This window comes from Penicillium mononematosum, assembly GCF_028829835.1.
Source record: "Penicillium mononematosum strain IBT 11891 chromosome Unknown utg000002l:1.0-8112719.0:1.0-8118358.0, whole genome shotgun sequence".
NCBI lineage: Eukaryota > Fungi > Ascomycota > Eurotiomycetes > Eurotiales > Aspergillaceae > Penicillium > Penicillium mononematosum.
Window position 1 is genome coordinate 868,465 of NW_026643272.1, and position 19,484 is coordinate 887,948.

General features: G+C 49.8%; 10 protein-coding genes across 10 annotated transcripts; 6 read left to right on the plus strand and 4 right to left on the minus strand.

The window, feature by feature from the left end:
• Window positions 1-223: 223 nt before the first annotated feature.
• Window positions 224-1,312, plus strand: N7519_002066 (aldo/keto reductase family protein; the record flags this gene model as incomplete). Its single annotated transcript, XM_057288844.1, has 5 exons — window positions 224-295; window positions 356-366; window positions 426-483; window positions 542-723; window positions 787-1,312. 5 exons carry the CDS (start codon window positions 224-226, stop codon window positions 1,310-1,312), a joined length of 849 nt encoding a protein of 282 aa, XP_057150046.1.
• A 286-nt stretch (window positions 1,313-1,598) lies between these two features.
• N7519_002067 (uncharacterized protein) lies at window positions 1,599-2,576 on the plus strand (the record flags this gene model as incomplete). The annotated part of the gene is made up of 1 exon (XM_057288845.1): window positions 1,599-2,576. One exon carries the CDS (start codon window positions 1,599-1,601, stop codon window positions 2,574-2,576), a length of 978 nt encoding a protein of 325 aa, XP_057150047.1.
• Window positions 2,577-3,001: 425 nt separating this feature from the next.
• Window positions 3,002-3,908, plus strand: N7519_002068 (alpha/beta fold hydrolase; the record flags this gene model as incomplete). The annotated part of the gene is made up of 2 exons (XM_057288846.1): window positions 3,002-3,437; window positions 3,532-3,908. 2 exons carry the CDS (start codon window positions 3,002-3,004, stop codon window positions 3,906-3,908), a joined length of 813 nt encoding a protein of 270 aa, XP_057150048.1.
• Window positions 3,909-4,044: 136 nt separating this feature from the next.
• Window positions 4,045-5,045, minus strand: N7519_002069 (intradiol ring-cleavage dioxygenase; the record flags this gene model as incomplete). Its single annotated transcript, XM_057288847.1, has 3 exons — window positions 4,045-4,245; window positions 4,300-4,732; window positions 4,798-5,045. The coding sequence occupies 3 exons, from the start codon at window positions 5,043-5,045 to the stop codon at window positions 4,045-4,047; spliced, it is 882 nt and encodes a 293-aa protein (XP_057150049.1).
• Window positions 5,046-5,685: 640 nt separating this feature from the next.
• N7519_002070 (tRNA 2'-phosphotransferase) lies at window positions 5,686-6,771 on the minus strand (the record flags this gene model as incomplete). Its single annotated transcript, XM_057288848.1, has 2 exons — window positions 5,686-6,555; window positions 6,613-6,771. 2 exons carry the CDS (start codon window positions 6,769-6,771, stop codon window positions 5,686-5,688), a joined length of 1,029 nt encoding a protein of 342 aa, XP_057150050.1.
• Window positions 6,772-8,146: 1,375 nt separating this feature from the next.
• On the plus strand, window positions 8,147-9,466 carry N7519_002071 (uncharacterized protein; the record flags this gene model as incomplete). The annotated part of the gene is made up of 1 exon (XM_057288849.1): window positions 8,147-9,466. One exon carries the CDS (start codon window positions 8,147-8,149, stop codon window positions 9,464-9,466), a length of 1,320 nt encoding a protein of 439 aa, XP_057150051.1.
• Window positions 9,467-9,515: 49 nt separating this feature from the next.
• On the plus strand, window positions 9,516-9,884 carry N7519_002072 (uncharacterized protein; the record flags this gene model as incomplete). The annotated part of the gene is made up of 1 exon (XM_057288850.1): window positions 9,516-9,884. The coding sequence occupies one exon, from the start codon at window positions 9,516-9,518 to the stop codon at window positions 9,882-9,884; it is 369 nt and encodes a 122-aa protein (XP_057150052.1).
• A 1,333-nt stretch (window positions 9,885-11,217) lies between these two features.
• N7519_002073 (Efg1 domain-containing protein) lies at window positions 11,218-12,282 on the minus strand (the record flags this gene model as incomplete). The annotated part of the gene is made up of 2 exons (XM_057288851.1): window positions 11,218-11,801; window positions 11,868-12,282. The coding sequence occupies 2 exons, from the start codon at window positions 12,280-12,282 to the stop codon at window positions 11,218-11,220; spliced, it is 999 nt and encodes a 332-aa protein (XP_057150053.1).
• A 267-nt stretch (window positions 12,283-12,549) lies between these two features.
• On the plus strand, window positions 12,550-15,626 carry N7519_002074 (uncharacterized protein; the record flags this gene model as incomplete). The annotated part of the gene is made up of 4 exons (XM_057288852.1): window positions 12,550-13,099; window positions 13,151-14,152; window positions 14,207-14,299; window positions 14,350-15,626. The coding sequence occupies 4 exons, from the start codon at window positions 12,550-12,552 to the stop codon at window positions 15,624-15,626; spliced, it is 2,922 nt and encodes a 973-aa protein (XP_057150054.1).
• A 1,123-nt stretch (window positions 15,627-16,749) lies between these two features.
• N7519_002075 (F-box domain protein) lies at window positions 16,750-18,964 on the minus strand (the record flags this gene model as incomplete). The annotated part of the gene is made up of 2 exons (XM_057288853.1): window positions 16,750-17,345; window positions 17,437-18,964. 2 exons carry the CDS (start codon window positions 18,962-18,964, stop codon window positions 16,750-16,752), a joined length of 2,124 nt encoding a protein of 707 aa, XP_057150055.1.
• Between the last annotated feature and the right edge of the window lie 520 nt (window positions 18,965-19,484).

Here is a 19,484-nt window from a genome sequence, read left to right on the forward strand (position 1 = left end):
GTCCGTCAAGTTACTCATACGAGCCCCACGTTGCATTGATCAGCCATTGATATAGCCGCATCTAGTCCCCTAAAACGCATATCCCCACTTAGATGGCGTCAAGCTCCAAGAAACCGGCGGAAATTACTGGACCGAGGTGGTCCGTGGATGTCGAACCTTTATCTACTAAGGTAGCCCCCCTCATTTACCTTCTACTTTTCAACCATCAAGACATTCGCACATCATGGCCCCCATTTCGTTGCAGTCTACCTATAAGCTGGTCTCGGGATACGAGATCCCCGTTGTTGGGTTCGGAGTGAGTATCTTGGCCCTTGAAGTTCTGACATGTATGACTGACACTTATCCTGGGAATTAGGTTTACCAAACGTATGACTATCGTTGTATAAAACCCCCGCGACAGATTACGTTGGCTAATTCTTGACCAGTCCCTCGGATGTCACTGAGAAAGTGACCCGCAAGGCCATTGAGCTCGGATACCGCCATGTAAGCAGCCACAGAGCGTATGGAGCAAGTGTTCCTAGGTCTGACCATCCCATCGCAGGTTGACAGCGCCAAAGTCTACGGAAATGAAAAGGAAAGTGCTGCCGCCATCCGTGGGTCTGGGCTTGATCGTTCCAAGATCTTCTACACGAGCAAGGTGCCCTCGAAATGTATGGGATACGAGAAGGCAAAGAAGGCCATCGAGGAAAGTATCGCTGCGGCAAACCTTGGCTACATTGACCTGTATGGACCTCCTCGTTATCCGGAAAACAAAGCTGGTTAGCGAACTAACACATTGGTTGTCAGTATGTTGATCCACGCACCCTACGGCGGTAAGGAGGACCGCCTCGGTACATGGCGCGCACTCGTTGAGGCCCAAAGGGCAGGCCACGTCCGCTCATTGGGTGTGTCCAACTTTGCTATCCAGCACCTCGAGGAGCTGGAAGAATACATCAAGAGCGGAGCGGGTGGACAGATCACTGTCGGTCAGTACGAGATCCACCCGTGGTGCCCACGCGAGGATATTGCGGAGTGGCTACAGAAGCGCAACATCATTGTTGAAGCATACTCTCCCCTCGTGCAAGCGACTCGCATGAAGGAGCCTGTTCTGCAGAACCTGGCTAAGAAGCACGGTAAGACCGAGGCTCAGATTTTGGTCCGCTGGAGCTTGCAGAAGGGATATGTGCCCCTGCCTAAGTCAGTGACCGACTCTCGCATTCTCGAGAACTCGCAGGTCTTTGACTTCACACTGTCGGATGAGGACATGGCCAGCCTGAAGCTCAACACGTACGAGCCCGTGTGCTGGGATCCCGTCCGTGACTGCAAGATCTAAATGACGTCACCAAATTAGTAAAAGCCTAGTGTATGAATTGAATTAAGGAATCAAATTCCAAGCACCCAAAAAACACACTGAATATAGGTCAATAATAGACTTTCCAAGGTTGGGAAGAGTGCAGCCCAATTTGGTAATTTGTTGACTTCCGCGGTCGGCACAACGTATCACCGCCAACCAAAAAAAAGCATCAACACTTCCAACCCTTTCTGGTACAACGCACCACAGCTCTCCATCCCCATGACCGTACAAGCAGCAGGCAGTCGCTGCCACGGTTGCCCCCACTATGCCGGATGAGCCGCGTCGCATCATCTTGGAGAAATCCAAGACCGTTAAACGCCGGTACCAGCGCAGCAACCAGCGATTTCAGTTCACCGCATCGCAGATCGCACGGCTAGATCGCGAAGAGGAGCGAGAAAAGAAAGCGAAGAAGCTACGCGAGAAGGAAAAGAAACGCATTGCCAACAAGAAACGGAAAGCCGAGCAGGAGGCGCAGGCGCGTGAGGAGCGGAAGCGTCGCGGCATTCCAGATCCCAATGCACCCCGCGTCCCGTCGAGTCAGCCGCTGCTGTCAATGTTCCTAGGGGCTGGGAAGCGACAGTCACCTGCTGCACCGGAGCCTGCGCCTACAGTTACGGAGCTCGAATCACATGATAACAATTTGGAAAGCGCGAGTGGAGATACGGAAGCTGAATCGGATGCCTTTGACGATTTGGATGAGGTATTGGAAAAAGACCTATCTGAGCTTCAAGATGCAGGTGTCCCGAAAGAGCTTGAAGGCCAGGATATCGGCACGGCAACCCGGGCTCCATGCAAGGATGATGATGAGTTCTCGGACTGCTCGGCGTTCGACGACGAAGAGATTATGAAAAAGGCCGAGACGGCTGCTACCACGCGAACGACTGACGAAGAAACGAAGAAACCCTCTATACCCAAGGAGTCATCCTATCTACAACCTCCCCCAGCTGTGCTCACGCTAGAATCATCATTCGGCGGATCTTTCCAGTACGACCCCGCTGATTTCCTTGAAGCCGAAGCAGCTATTATCACACAAATGAGTACTCCTGGAACGAAAGACCGTTCTCCACCCAAGGACAGCTCCTTTTTACAACCTCCCTTGTCTGATCGACCGTACAGCAGACCCACATTGGCGTCTTCTTTTGGAGATTCCTTTCGAGATGAGACTGCAGATTGGATTGAAGAAACATTTGCCCACGGAAATGGCGACCCTTTTGACGAACTCAATAAAACGCTCTCTCAATGATCTCATTCGAACCTGCTAAATCGTCTCGGCGGCATTTGCCGCAGGTCAGCTTGGAGTACCTCTGTACATTGTCCTGGAAGTCTTGGCATTATGGTGATCGGATCTGGTCCGACAGTCGGGTGATATCCGCGCACTTCGGATACAACACGACACTCTTTCGGTTCGGGAGACACAAATATTTTGGAGTAGAAGCTGAGGGCTGAATTGTTTCCGACGGAATGACCAGAAACGGTCTGCAGAATTCAGAACACTGTGTATAATTTGTATTATTATTGTAGCCAGAATCTTATCGGGAATGACGTTACCCTTACCATTTGTATAGATCTCCAGAGTTGCCCGCTTCTCTATTCCTTCATTACCCCATTCCCTTATACTTCGTCGTCTTGAATTAATCCCATCCCACTAAACTCACAATCTCATCCGCAATGCCATTCGTCCAAGCAAACAGCCACCGTCTCTACTATGCCGACTCCCACCCCGACGGGCCTCCAACCCCAAACAGCCTGACCTTCTTCTTCATCCACGGCCTGGGCTCTTCACAAAACTACTACTACCCAGTAATCCCGCACCTTACCAAACTCCACCGCTGTATCACACTTGACACATACGGCTCCGCCCGCTCCCCGTACACCGACGAGACAATCACGCTACCGGGCATCGCCGAGGATGTCATTGGCGTGATGGACACGCTGCACATCCAAAAGGCCGTCGTAGTCGGTCATTCAATGGGCGGGATTGTAGTGACAGAGCTAGGCGCGCGGTGCCCGGAGCGCATACAGGGCGTTGTAGCCATTGGGCCGACGCACCCGTCGGATACCTTGGTGACGGTCATGAATAAGAGATCGGAGACTGTTCTTGAATGTAAGTTTTCTTTTATTCTACTCTATCTAACTGTGCAGTTCTGTGTTATAGTGTGCTTTCGAATTTCTATACCAATGTGCTAAATTGTCTGCAGCTGGAATCGAACCTATGGCGAATACCATCCCCTTTGGAGCTGTCGGTTCGCGCAGCACCCCGCTTCAAAAGGCTTTCATCCGGGAGTTGATCCTGGGACAGGATCCTAAGGGTTATGCCGCGCTGTGTCGCGCTATTGCTACAGCGAAGCCGGCAGACTATGCTGCTGTCAAGGCGCCTTTCCTGCTTATTGCGGGTGACGAGGACAAGTCTGCTTCTATGGAGGGGTGCCAGCATATCTTCAATCATATCTCGAGTGAGCAGAAGTCCCTCGAGGTTTTGAAGGGGGTTGGACATTGGCATTGTATTGAGGCTGCTGATGAGGTGGGTGGATTAATTGCCAAGTTCGGGGATGTTCTGAAAGCTGTGAATGCTTGAAAGAGTCTCTATTTAGAAGGGAATAAGAATACGCTAGTAGATTTGTTTGGCTACATTGGTTATTCAATATGTGCAAGGTCGTTATCGTAAAGTACATCAGAAGTCATAGAAATGCTACTTTAGTGCCGTTGCTCGTTCATGCACCATTGGTAGTGGCCTCGAACTTCACTAACTTCACATCGTACTCGAGTTCAAGGGCAGCTTTTGGATCATCCTTGCGCGGCACGAAGTCCACGACAAGCGAGTCCTTGACAGCAAACACAGAGTCGTTGTCAAGGTACTTATCCTTGCGGTCGAAGATCTGCGTCGTCAAAGGACGGTAGTTGTCATACGTAGCCTGGACAAGATATTAGCTTCTGTCTCAACAACAGTATACAACTCAAAAACTTACAATAATGTGAATATGAGCAGGGCGGAAAGGGTGACGATCCATTAGTTCAAGAAGCTTTCCACCAGGGCCGTCGTTAGGAACGGGGTATGGCGTCGGACGCAGACAGTAAAACGAGTATCGGCCATCTTGATCCGTCTTAAACTTGCCGCGCAGGTTGAACTCAACCTGCTCGGGATCCTGCTGCTCATACAACCCATTCGTAGAAGCCTGCCACACCTCAACCGTCGCACCGACAAGAGGCTGCTTGGTCTGGAAGTCCATGACGCGACCGTGCATGAATGTCATCTCCGCATCCGCAGGTTTAGTCTTGACAATGTCCTCTCCGTTCTCGCGGTACGGCGTATCGGCGCGGAAGAACGGGCCCAGGATAGCCGTGGCTGTGGGTGCATCCTGCGCTTCTCCGGCGAGAGTGAAGGTGATTTCGTCGACGAGGCTGTCGTGAATGAATATATGTTAGCTGGTGACCTTTTACTTCCCCGAAAACAAAAGTCAGCTTACGATTCCAGTCCTAGTACATCGCACACCAGCTGTCCCTCGTTCCGCTTGTCGTCGCTCATCCGTCCCGCCCAATTGAGCATCTGCACGCCAGCCATCCATTCGTCGACGGTGAGTTCCTCCTCACGCGCAAAGTCGTGCATGTGTCTGATTAAACCCGCCATGAGCTTCCGCATGCGCGGGGTGGTCTTTGGACCCATTGCGTTGATGACATTGTCTGTGAAGGTGGGATTGAAGCGGTGCGTCGCCATTGTTGCGCGTAAATCACTATACTGTGGTGCAATATGTACGAGCGAGGTGAAAAACAGAAATAAGGAGAGAGGATTTCAACAAGAGGAGAATATGCGATTATAAAAACTGTTATATACCACGGTGATCCGACGGGACCCTTTCAGTCTGTGATCCAACCAGATCTGACCATAAGCATGACGCGTATTTGAGGATGACCCCGCAGAACTATGTGAATGGCATGATTGGGTCTGGAGTGGTCGGATGTGCAGAAAGTGCAGTGACAAGTCGGTTGGGGGGGCTTCGGAAGAGGTTGCGCTTCCGATTTCCCCGCAGTCGGGTAGAGGCCTGGAGAGCTTGGCAGGGAAATTATTTGGGGGGGTTGAGTTTTGATATGTTACCTCAAGAGCAGCCTTCAATACGACGTATAAGTGGCATTTTATATAATTGTAGCCATTGGGATTGGCTATACAGCACTGCGCTAGTTCGGTAGGACCGTATCACCGCAGCCCTATAACTAGCCCTCCAGAGCTGGAGGCTCCGGGGTTACCTACATCCAAGTCTGAAGGAAGGAGAATCATTTGTATTCCAGTGGTCGTCTATGAGCTGAACAACAGACAGGCCGGCTGGATATGGTAATCCCTACAAAGTGTCACACACCACTCATCGCCGGCCTTTGGGATTTCCTTTTTTCGTGAGAGTCTCCGGGAGTTCCTGCAGAACCTCCCCATGCTCCCAGATCTTACCCAGTCCAACCTTGCGCTCCACTACCACATCGAAAAAGTCCAACGTGACGAACTTCTGCGCCTCGCCCTTTCCAGCCCCACCCTTCGTGACAGGTATGCCCTCACTAAGAATGACCCCGTTCTCACTGCGCCAGAACGGTACTCCTGCCTTCAGTGCTTTGCGCACATCGATATAAATCAAAACCTGCGCATCCCGCCGCATGCCCGAGATGACCCGGGAGTCGTCGGGCTTCGATTTACTTTGCGCGGTATCAACAGCGTGGACAGCAAGCACGGACTCTAATGACGGGCCAGTAGCGAAGTGAACATGATTCCGACCCATACAGCGTAGTCCACCGGATTGTAGAATCGCAGGCCAGGTCGCGTGGAACGTGCCGTGGACGACGGTATCGGGTAGTTTCGATTCGTCGGACAAAGAAAGCGGCTCAAGAAATGAGGCAGCGTCTACGGTCTTGATGCTGTGACCTTGGGTCGCGCGAATTAAAAAGTTCGACGGGTCGGTATCTTTCACGGATAATGCTTGGTCGGTGGCTGATTGTTGGGCTTCGCTTGTGGCGGGTGCGGATTCCAGGACGGATGTCTCGGGCTGCTCTTCGCCCACGATAGAGCCGACTTCGAGCTCTGCATCCGGGGATGTTGCTGGTGTTGTTGTTGCTTGGGTTGTGGATTTGGTGGGTTGTGCGGATGGAATGTGGAGGAGGGCGAAGCGCTTTTTATCGGACGAGTCGACGGCGTGTAGGATCTCGGGGAAGGTGACTTTTAGCGATTTGAGTTTCCTCCAATTTAACTGCACATGGGCATAAGTCAGTATATGGCATGTTATGAGAACCACAAAGCTGCATACCACGTCCGACACGCTCGCATAACCCTGCGCATTCATCTTCAGCCCTTCCTTCTCAGCGGCATGTCGCAGAAGCAAGCTTAATGCTTTGGAGACTTGAACATCGCGACTTTGGCCTTGGCCACGTCCCCGCTTATCTTTGTTGTTTTTTGGGTGATCCATCTGAGAGATTTGATGCGGGGAGTTGGGAATGATATTTTGGTGGGGCCAAATGTTAGAAGATGCGGCTCTACAAAGAACGCGCCTGGGCAATGAACTCATACCTTACCTACAAAGATGAGTATCAATTGATACTAATGACATATATTGTAGCTAGCATACCTAGGGTATGCTTTCTATTAATGAAGTAAATGAAGTATGACGTAAATAAAAGGTTTAAGAAACCTGGGCAGATATATTAATTACCTATTTAATCATCAGATAATGCCCATGGCGATTATATAACTATGATAGGGTCTATACTTTTCGAACTAGTTAGAAACATTTCTCCGACAGCCCCCCTGCTTTCCACGCTTGTCGTTTGCTATCTTCTCAATTGAGCGTCGAGGACGACGCTTTCTGGCTTCGAGGGAACCGCCACCCTTATGAACTCATAAGTAAAAGATTTAAAGTAGACTACCTAGGGGACATGAATTGGAAGTATGAGGTCCAAATTGAAAAGCCCAAGAAAGACAAACCAGAGGAGAAAGTACCAAAAAAAATGCCAATCACCTAGCCGGTAGCTCAAGATACATAGATGGATAGTTGCTCAATAATGCTATAATGGCTCTATTGAGATCACCCTCGTCTCCTGCGAGAATAGTGGGGGTATAAATCAGATACAGCTTAGATACATCGCTCACTTCCGCTTCACTAGTTCAAGATCTAATTAACACTTCTTTCTGCAACTCTATTTTTACACCTTTACATTGCTACATCTGCTATTTTCGACTATCTGAACTTTCGCCGCATTGATCTATTTAACATCTACCGCGAATACCAGACCAATACCTTTTACTGATCTGACTTTACTCCTGTCTTCACCTGCCTTCGCAGTTGTACTTCTCTACACTTCATAACGTCTCTCTTTGTCCGTATCTTTTCACCATCTTCGCACTTTTCATATTCCATTTGACACTATTGATTACAAGCAAGGCATCTCGCTGAATTGCCGCGTTGATACTTTATCCCCATTCTTATGTCTCACATTCAGTTTATTGAATCCTATATCTACAACCCAGACTCCTTCATACTTCGAACTTCCGCAAGAACTTGAACTTCTCTTTTGCGGTCCAATTGCCTTCTCTTCTCCGAAGTCAAGTCTATCCTCGTCATTATCACCGGTCAGTCACATATCTACTCATCTGAGCTGTCATTGATCGATTGGAGAACTCTTAACCGCCTTCTGCCTCAATATATCTCCTATGCATCGATATCATTTTGATCGACCAGGTGTACATCTAGTCATTTGAAATCTCAATTAACCGAGAGCAGATCCTCCAACCAGGTTCACAATCTCTCAAGGCCAAGAAAGATGGCCCCAGCAAAGGAAGCCAGAATGGCTTGCACCGTTTCGGGTGAAACAGCCTTCATTAAGCAGCAGGAAATCCTTCGAGATCGCTGCTCAAAAGCCCTCGCGGACCACCTGAAAGCAAATCCTGATGTTGTATGGACACCCAAAGATGGCCGTGGAGAGCGCCTCGGCTCGATGGAAGACGCGGCAAAGCTCAAACTGGTCGTGGATGTCGAATTCGACGAAGAAACCGGACAGCCAATTTTCCCTCCGGGTAACAACAGACTGTCAGATGAGTTAGTTTACCTGATGACCAAGTTCATGAACGCCCGCGACCTGGGACGACGATATCCATATGATTTCGACAAAATGGGAAATATTAACCCTCAACGCGTGCCTTCGGGACCTGCTCCAATTATCTGGGCTCACGGACTGCCCTTCTTCCCAGTATACAAAGGATATTACATCCTCTGTGGACGAGCACACGCTAGCTGCATTGGCTGGTTGCTCCATGAGAGAACGAGCGAGATCATGCAAGCCAATCCGCTCTGGTCTATTGGGGCAGTTGTCGCACCTGACTCTGCCGTGAAAGCTCCTCGTAATATCACTCGTCAGATGACACAGCACAAGCCTTCTGGTTCCGACAAAGACCCGGGTTACAATGGCAAAGCCTGGGCTCGTGATGTTGTGGCTGCTGAGCACCATCTCTGCGCCGTTTTTCCGAGCCTGGACGGTGACGAAATTGAGGTATGCCCGATGTGGAGAGCTTGGGGCTACAATGTTCATTGCGGGCCTATGAGGCGCGGCGTGAAGCCAACAACAATGCCGAAGGTTTTCTTCACGAGCCATGGTATCAAGGATATCGACTATGACTCTCTTGCTAGACCATACGGAAACCAATTGATGGACGAGGATGAAGAGCCAGATGATAAAGCGGATCCAGATGGTGACATTGAGGTTATAGATCGCGCTGGAGAGAGTGGCGAAGTTGCTAGCGGTAGCGATCAACCCATCATGACCCAGTCTGCGTCCCAAATGGATGTAGATATGGACACCGTCAGCTTGATGGAAGTTTCAAAGCAGGTTCCAGTGCAAAGCCCAGGACAATATCAAGAACAGGTGCCAGCAGAGCAGGATGCAGTGCGAGCTCCAGTGCAGGCTCTAGCGGCGGTGGCGGAAAAGATCAAAGATGGAATCAAAGAAAACGTCAAAGAAGAGACCAAAGAAGAGGTCAAAGAAGAGGCCAAAGAAGAGGTCAACGAAGAGGTCAACGAAGGCGCCATGGAGAAGGTCATGGAAGTTCCTATGAAACAGGTCACCGAAGGGACTGCTAAAGATTCCGAAATCCCCCCCCTCGGACCTTGAGGAGAATCAACTTGTTGTTTCCAACAGTACTGTGGACACTGAGCTCGCTATGGCGACGGACATCGGGGATTCGATTGAACAATCCAATGAGAATCCTGTCCCCGAGCAAACCAGCACAGCTCCTGTCCTTTTAGCGGAGACTACGATTCAAGCCACTGCAGGTGTTCAACCTATCGAGGTGCAACTGAAGATCAAGCAGCCTGAAATTGAACAGGCCGTGACTGATACACCTGATGACAACACTCATACTATTGAGCCGCTCAAGGTGGAGCAAATCTCACCCGACCAGCCTGGTACTGAGCAGCTGGATCACACAGCACCTTCAGTCTTGCCTGAGGATTTGAAAGTTGCAGAAGTTCCTACGTCTAACGAGACCGACGCCGACAGGAGCCAAGCACCACCAGAGGTTCCTGTGTAGGATAGAGTGACGGCAAAATTTAAAAGCCAAAAAAAGGGAAAACGGGGACAGAAATGAGATCATGACAGAAGAGAGACGATGTGTCTCAAGGGTCGCTTTTTACTTGTGGAAACTCGAGGTTTCTGGCACTGGGGGTTTGTGCCTTTTATCTTTATGTTTTCCGTTCACGATATGCTTTCTTTGCTTTTTCTTTTTTCTTTTTTCTTTTTTTTCAAGTGACACGCAGTTGATCACTGTTCTTTGCAATCATTACTACAATATCCTTGGAAGTTGGCATTTCTGCCACTTTGGAAAGGATTATCTTCATTTGAGAACTACTTGCTTTATTTGAAAACCTCGTCATTCAGGCTACTACAAGATGCAAGACAATCGGGATCAAAGGGTGGAATCAGGACACATGCCCATATCCATGTCACTCAAGAACAAACACGCAAAAGACCATGTCCTATTCATTCTAATGGCAATAGACAGGAACAACTCCGGAAAGGGGCTTTGAGTACTGGTTTTGGTTATCATACTGCATACCTATCTACTTCTGAGGCGGAACATTCTGCTTTGAGTCTATGAATTGGAAGTAAAGACCACTGGGGACTCCAGTCCTATTGGATTTTGTTGCTAATAGGAATTGGCCATCTACGCAATATCTGACTTATCATAGCCTTATAATTAATTGAATAAACATTCTAGGTATATAGATATTATACATCATAAATCCGTTTGTACGAATTGTGCTTTTCACTCCGTTCTCTCTACAGTTTGCGACTAAAAAGACATCCAAAAAGACATCTAGATAGAACACTCAAAAGCATGTCGGTGTGTTATTACATGTGTATGACTTCTCTGGAGCCCCTCTTTCCGGGGTTTCTTCTGCCTCTTCCTCCTCCCTCCGGCTCTGGCGCGGGTGTGGGCCCCGCCGACCACCCAATTCTCCTCTCCTCTCCGCCTATGGCGCTCGTGTGCCGCGCCCTCCCGCCTTCCGCCAGAACTAAAACCCGGGGACAAGACTCCATCAAACATTTTCTTATGTTCAAGCCATGGAACAGTTGAGGACTACGAGACTTCTTTTTGTGTTTTAATCGATATCATTCCCCCAGGCGTTTCGGCCATATGAAATGAACTTGACTGCTTACCCTTGGGTATTTTCATATCGCTCCTTCATTGTAGTTGTAGAACTTCGTATATATGCATACCATAAATACTTGTATCAGTTACTGAAGCATCTTGAACAGATATTGGTTCACTTGGCTGTATTGTAATAGAATATATAAAATGCTAGTGTGGATATCAAGACAAATAAGACATAAAGCAATTCTGCATCGAACTTGTGAATTGGTTACTCAAAGAAACCACCATCGCTATCATCTTCGTCCTCCGCGTTGGGTTGTTGCGGTGCCTCGTGTTGCTTAGAGGCCTGCTCGTTGCGTGCAGTTTTCTCTTTTTTGCTACTCTTCTTGTCATCTTTAGAAACATGCTTGTCCTTTTGGGTAGCAGCCTTGGTCTCTTTCTTTTGATCTTTCTTCTTGCTCTGCTCCTTCTGGGAGATTGTAGCTGTAGTCGCGCCAGAAGATGAAGACTGGATCTTCTCTCCATTGGCGTTGATGTGCAATTTTCCTTCACGAAGAAGGTCCAGTGTGTTTTCCTCCATACACTTCTCAACGACAGACCACAACGGGGGTTTGGCATCATTGGATTTGGTCTCCTGCTTTTGCAATTCTGACTCTGGATCTGTTGTATCGTGTTTTCCATTGGGGTAGAGTGCAATGTATTTCTCGGTGAGAGGATAATAGATTGTGTAGTTGAGGTTCACACGGCAATTGTGGATCTTTGCCGCAAGACGAGCCTTTTGCTTCGAATCCAGATCTTCTTCTTTCTCACGGCGAGTAAGTCGATTGAGTTCCTTGGTGGCTGTTTTTCGGTCTGTTCAATGGGAAGAAAGTACGTTAGCTAGGACCCAAGGACCATTCAGATTTATCGGCGACATACCAAGGAATCGGACAAAGTGGTATTTCTTAATCAATGACGACCGTTCTCTGCGCGCAGTTTCATCCGCAAGATCTTGCTCATATCCAGCGAGAGCACGTTCCTGCAAGATGCGAGCATCGGCAGGCAAGTCCACTTTGTTGAGTAGGCGCTTCACATCACGGATTCGCTTTTTGAGATCGTTGACCGACGGGTATTCCTTTTCGGGCTTGGGGGCAAATTTGTCCTTGAATTTCCGAGTCACTTTGGGCTTCGCTGCATCGCCTTTGCTGAAGTCCACGAATTGGCCTTGGTCATCTGCTTTGTTTGCCTTGCGGTGCACCTTCTTGCGGGCCGGGGGAACCTCCTCTGACCCATCCCGGGTCTTCCTCTTTGAGGGAGCTGACTGATCAACTTGGTTTCGAGTGTCTGTAGACATGTTTGTTGGTCTAACAGAAAGGAAAGAAAAAAGAGTGTCGAAGCTACAGCAGAAAACGATAAGAAAAAAAGATATCGGCGGATTTATCGGCCCGTCCCCAGATTGGCGCCAACCAATGAGCGTCTTCGTCGATCGCCATCACCGCTGCCCTCTCGCATCGCATCGATTTGATTTACTTCAATTGTCTGCTAATTTGTCTATCTAACAGTTTGAATTTACTTATGTCACTGATTCAATTATTGAATTGAGCTAAATAAAAGGGCCAGCATGGAGTCCGCCATTCGCTGGTCCCCGACATCGTCGGCCACTGAACAACGCTTCCTGTCGGTCGACGTCACGGGAAAATCATTTCGTCTGTGTAGGGTGACTGGTTTTGATGGTAACTATATACGCCACGAAGTGCTCTCCACCCTGACCAATGTGCCTGGTTTCCGCGCATTCGACTGGTCTACTTCAAATGAGAACCTGATCGCCGTGGGCCAGTCATCTGGGGAGGCCACTATCCTACGCCTCGATGGGGATGCCAAGGAGTCTCTTTCATTCCCAGTCCGCAACCAACGTTACTGCAATGCGGTTGCGTTTAGTGCACACGGTCTTGTGGCATCGGGCCTCGATCGCGTTCGAAATGACTTTTGCTTGAACATCTGGGATGTCAATCAACGACTAAGTCCTGCTGGTGGAAGTAGAGGATTTACCGAGCCCTTGCGAAAGCTAGCCAGCTCAGAGCCTATCACCAGTATCAAGTTCTTCCGAGACCAGCCTGATACGATCGTAACTGGTGTCAAAGGCCAGTTTGTTCGTATCTATGATTTAAGAGGTTTGTCTTTCCTAGCTTATATCCACAAAAGCATGACTAATTTTGTGACAGAGGGACCTGGCAATCCATCATTGCAATTTCCCACTCGATGTGTCCATAATCTGGCTATTGATTGGCTTGATGAGAACTACATTGCGTCTTGTATTCCATCAAATGAAAGCACCATCTGCGTGTGGGACCGGCGCGTTGGATCTCGACTGACATCTCCATCAATGGGGTCTTCTGCCAGCGTTGCAGACTCAGGGCAAGCAACGCCTGCTTTGGAACTCAAAAATGTTTTCCATCCGAAGTCCTCCATTTGGAGCTTGCGCTTCTCAAGGACGAACCGAGGAAGCCTCGCTGCGCTCTCCAGCAACGGTCATTTCAAGAATTACGACATTGCTAAAGACTACTTGCCGGAGGAGTATCGCTCTTCGATAGATGAGACTCTTGGTCAGGGATCTTCGAGAAATTACCCAGAATCGGTATACACCAAGCATGTGCGGGACGTATGCGTACCCTTTGATAATCCGACTCGCAGCTACAAAGAAAAAGACCGAGTTGTCTGTTTCGATTCCCTCAATCTTAGCTTGTCACCTCAACCAAGTGCGATCGCACTCGACGGCAATGGGCAGCCCCAGATCATCACCGCGCGACCGCCGTGCGCACCGGTTGATCTATCTTCACGGAGTGTACTAGCCTGCGGCATCTCATCGAGTGACTCAGACGTGCGATCGATTCACCCACTGTCTGAGCACATTTCACCCATCTCAGACCTGATCGGGAACATCAGATCACGCGTCTGCTCGACTTCTCAAGAGCATGGGGCCAACTCAAATGGTCAGCTGTTCGTGTCGAAGAATCTTGATTTCGAGCCTGTCCCAAGCCACGAGAACCGGGAGCGTGCCATGGCTCTCGGGGTCATGGGTGTTCCGCTTACTGCGAAAGAAGCGCTCACTCTATGCACAATTAATCAGTCGAGGTGCAAAGAGGGTTATCTGTTCGATGAGGCTCGAAACCGACAGGTGGCCTCTGATGATCAAGCTCTACAAGATTTCTGGGGCTGGGTTGAACGTGAGTTTTTCACTTTTTATAGGGATCGTAACCACATATCTAATACATTTCTAGGTGCTCGAACTGAGTCTTCTGGGACGTCAATGGTTGTCAATGGCTTGGACCTGAATTATCTAGGTGTGAGCAATGTCTGGAATAATGACCTAGGTTTGTTTGTTCACGCGGTTCTCAATCTTTCTAAAACTGACCAAGAACAGGCAAAGGTTTCGAGCAACGTTGTATCAGTGCTAAAAAGGATGATGCTAAAACAGTTGCGGATGCAGTGGCAACTTTGGCAACTCAGCTAAACCTCCCCGAGACAAAAGGTTGTGATACGGCTTACCCCGATCATCGCCGACTCTGCCTTCGTCTCTGTGGTGCAACGCAATCTTACCGTGAGCTGGAGGAATCAGTGAAGAATTTATCTAGCGAAGACCAGCATACTAAAGCTGCTGCATTGGCTGTTTTCCAGGATGAACCTAAGCTGGCTTACCTCGGGCTTCGAAGCAACAACCCCACCCAAGCTCATAAGTTATTGGCCATGGCGATCGCCGGTGCCTCCAAGGGGGACAATGGCACAGACTGGGAGGATACCTGTGCAGAAATCGCCAAGGAGCTCACTGATCCATACGCTCGGGCAATCCTAGCCCTTGTGAGCAAAGGCGACTGGAACGCAGTCATCAAGGAAACCACATTGCCTCTGAAGTATCGTGTAGAGGTCGCGCTACGCTGGCTTCCAGATGACGAACTAACTGAATATCTGAAGGATGCTACAAGCCAAGCAATCCGTCAAGGCGATATTGAAGGAGTTGTGCTCACAGGGTTGGGTCATCTGGCCATGGGTCTGTTCCAATCGTATATTGGGAAATTCAATGATGTCCAAACACCCGTGCTAGCAATGAGCCATACCGTGCCACGGCTGATTAGCAACCAAAAACACATTGTCCAGTTCGAAGCCTGGCGCGAGACCTACCGGCGACAAATGAACTCCTGGAAACTCCAACTCGAGCGAGCCCGATTCGACGTTGGTTCCCGTCGTTTCGCGGTGACTGCAGACGGTCGCAAACTCATGCCGCCACCGCCGCAGCAAGTTAGCCTCACCTGTAACTACTGCACGAATCCGCTCACCCAGCACGACGCTTCCTCCCAGGCCTCTCCGTCTACCAAGAGTGCGGAACATGTTCATCCCACCACGGGCAACCCACTGGCACCCACCGTCATGTCTGGGACTGTGTGTCCACGGTGCGGTCGACATATGCCGCGCTGCGGCGTGTGCACCTTGTGGCTCGGCTCGCCAGACCCAATGTCACGCGCTAGCATTGCAGCCGACGCAGAGGCGGGTTCGCGCAAACTCACTGAGACTGAGGTGATGCGGCGGTTTGTAGTGTTTTGTATCCATTGCAACCATGGATTCCATGCAAATCACGCGAGCGACTGGTTTAGGCGGCATAAGATCTGTCCAGTGGCAGAGTGCAACTGCATCTGTGATCGGTGATGGTCTTGCTGGTTTGCATTGCCTTTCTGAGCCATGGACTAGATCTTCGGCTTGTCTTTCTGCGATATTCTATACCCAATACGATTTATGTAAGAAAAATGATAAAGGAGTATGCGATTCCCTTGGTGCGGTTCTTTTTCTAAAAGATGTAGATGGTAGTTGTGCGTCAGGTCGACGTAAGGATCGCCTGGATCCGTGAGTGACAAGTCTGTATAGTCTCTGCTGAAACATGAAAGTCTTTACCCTGCGACGGATTATAGGGGTCTCATGATCACAGGCATCATCGAGATCTTCCTTAATCCGTACATGACAGAAGGAAATTAGAAAAGAATGATCGAGTTCTTTGATCTCAGATATGTTCACAGTAATCTTCAAGGATTTGACCGAAGGGAGCGAGGTCGGGAAAAGAAACCTTTGAAACAACCTTGGCAGGATGACTGAAGTCCGAAGTCGCTTAGAAAAGAGTCTTTTACATCGTCAAGGATAGCGGCCGGATGAGGAGCCGGAATGCCCACATAGATCTATCAGCCTAGGGGATATGAATTGGAAATAAAGTGCCACAAAAGCAGCCGGAAAGGCGACATGAACTTCAAATTGGAAAGGACTAGAGGGAGCAAAGAACTAAAAACGCCAATCATCTCGCCGCTTAACACTTCTAGATACGTATGCTAGAGCTAACATCTCGATTTGGTGGAAGATGTGAACGTAAAAAAGCTCACAGAACAGCGCCGGAGTTAAACTGAGAGAGCAGAATACGGATAGATGTGACGGTAGGTGGTAGACAGAAATAGAGAGAGATAGAGATAGAGATAGAGATAGGGATAGAGATAGAGAGAGGAAGAGAGGGATAGAGAAAGGGCCAGAAAAGACAAGTCAAACACGAAAGAAAGTGTGTTGTATTGGGGATTGTTGTCCCAGAAAGAAAATCATATCAAGCGTGATTCATAGCAAATTGAGAATGACCATTAGGTATGATCTTCCATATCAAATGGACATCCATTTGAGACGCCAGCGATCCTGCGCCAGCAGAGTCGAGCAGCATCTTGCGTCTAGCTCGAACATCAGGTGTTCTCAGAACAACTGAAAGAAAACAGCCGCAGCAACAACTCAAGAGGCATCTACCTCACATGACAACGCAGCTGCTACCACTCTGGGCTCGCCTGCGTCTTCCGCCAAGGGCAGAGATAGAACCTACGCCATAACCATCGTTCTCGTCTTCGTCTTCATTGTACAGACGCTCCGCTTCACGGGCACGACGTCGGCGTCGACGAGCACCAGCACCAGCGGCGCCAGCTTCCTCAGTGGCGATCATGTATTCGGCCCATTTCCGGTCCAGCCGGGATGCAGCGGCGAGATCGCCGCGCAGGATACGCTTTGTGTGTTCATCGACGGTCATCTGCCAGCCGTAGAAACACTTAAGCTGGATGACTTCATTGGGATAGGTTGGTGCTGGGGACGGCGAAGGTGAGGAGGCTGGAGTGACGAATGTACTTGTCTCCGGGGAGGAGCCAGCGTCGGATGTTTGTGTCACTGTCACCACTGTTGAAACGGGTTTGCGGGAGGCGCGCGGGATGTATGCGTTGCTGGAAAGGACTTCCCTGACCCCTGCCCAGGTGACGTTGGCACAGTCGAATATCATAAGGCGCAGTCCGACTTTGGGGAGTTCGTCGCTGTACCCACGGCGGCGGATGCGGAAGCTGGCTTCCATCAGGGTCAGGTCTGATACTCTGGTGTTGTCCATTTCGACGGATCGGAGTTTTCGGGCAGTTCTTCATTACTCGGAGCATTCCCGTGTCGCTGAGACTCTCACAGTAGCTGATGTTCAAGTGTTCCAGGTTTTGGGCACATGGAGATTCAGCTAGCTGCACCAATGTAATGTTTGTCAAGTTCTCCAAATCCTCCAGTTCCAGATGGGACAGTTTTGGCGTCGTGCTAATGACGTTCATGACAGATTCATCGGTCAGATCGGAGCACTGAGAAATTTGTAGGCCTTCCAGTTCTGGAACGTTATGGGCCAAGCTTTTCAATCCATCGTCGCTCACTTCAGGGCAATGGTGAAGGTCCAAATGACGGAATCTTCGAGGTGGGACAATGGGCCGATCGGTCAGAATATCCATATTGGGGTTCTCACCATGGATCAGCATCTTCAGGCTGTTATCGGTCAGGTCGGTACGACTCATGATCAAGCGATCCAAGGTATTGCGCTCGAACAAAGCCAAAGTGAATTTCTCATCCTTAAACCCACGGATCTCGCTGGCCCGAAGATCTTTCAGTCGCTCACAGGACTTGACAATCCGGAGAAGACCGGTGGTGTCGACATGATTACACCAAGAAACATTCAATGTCTCAAGTTGCGGGCAGGACCGCGCAATGACCTTCATGGCGGAGTTGGTGACACTCGTCAGACCCGACAGATTGATGTATTCCAAACGGGAATTACGAAGGAGAAAAGAGTAGATGGATGCCTTGTCGATACGACAACCCTCGAGCGAGAATTTGACAACATTCCGGCACAGGTCGGAGATGCGTTCTCCATCCGTGGACCATTTCTCGCGCATCTGAACGCAGCCTCTGAGATTGAGGTCTCGGACAAACGGACCACCAGAAGTGATAAGCTTGACCAACACATCGCTTGGGATCTTAGAGTAGTACTCGGTTGTATCAACCTTGGACCATAATTGTCCGTCGTAGCACATCTCATTCCACGTCTTGGACACAGAGGAGCAGCAGACGATTTCTTGCGGGGTGAGGTACTGGAAGATTTCTATTTTAAGCTCCTGTGGCATATCGCCCCAGAAATCAAGAGTTTTGGCCGGCTGCGATTCTGGAAGGACGACCTCCTTCTCCACCTTCACTCCCACCGGAGTTGCAGTGCGCGGCGATCCACGCGATGCTGGCCGCACATCGAAGGGCAAAGGTACGGTGCGAGGCGTAGTGAAACCAGGGCCATCGGTGTCCATCAAACGGATACGAGCGTTTGTGCCCTGGGGTTCACCGGGAGAACTAGAACAACCGGGAGTCGCAGGCCGAGGATTGAGGCCGCCATAGAGCTGGGAGGAACTTCCATTGCCTAGACAGGGCGAGTAGGAAGTCGACGATAACGAAACACAAGAGAGAGACGCCTTATTGTCCCGGCGGTAGCTAGTAGTTGATGAGGAACGCCCGCGTCTGGTCAGTGTTGGGCTGGACGACATCCGTTGGAGACTCTGCAGTAACTTCTGACGACCCTTGAGTTTCGGCGGTTGCTCCAATGGGATCTGGCCAGCCGAATTGGTCGGACTGTTCGGAGAGATATTTCCTGGAGAGGGCAGGATCTCATCGGATACCTGGGAGGCCATTTTTGCGACTTGATTCAGTTTGTAGCACCTATTTCCTGGCCCACTACTATCTTGTCACGTCTTCCGGGGGAGTCGGCACGGTACGGAGTATCACGCGAGGGAGAATAACGAGGGAGGACAGTGGAAACGGATATAGCGACGGGCGCAGTCACCGGAAGCTCTTAGATGAGCATAGTGCTAGAACTCAGCGATGACCGTCTTTTGGGTATTGATCAGCACTTTGAAGAAGGGAGGTACATAGAGAGGAGCAGAGGGAGGGAAATGACCGAATGTGGGGAAAATCACGTTGACCGTTATTGTTCTACTCGGGGACCACAGTTGAAGAACCGTGGAACAGGTTTCGGCAAAGATGCCGTACAGAAAACCGAGAGAACCGAAAGAGCCGAGTAGCAGATACAGAGGATGGGGGAAGGTGAGAAAGGGAGAGAAAGATAAAGAGAAACAAGAAATGGCGGAATGCAGAGCGGAAGGGAATGCGATACATCTGCTAAACCTGGGGCTGGCCCAACCATCACATAGC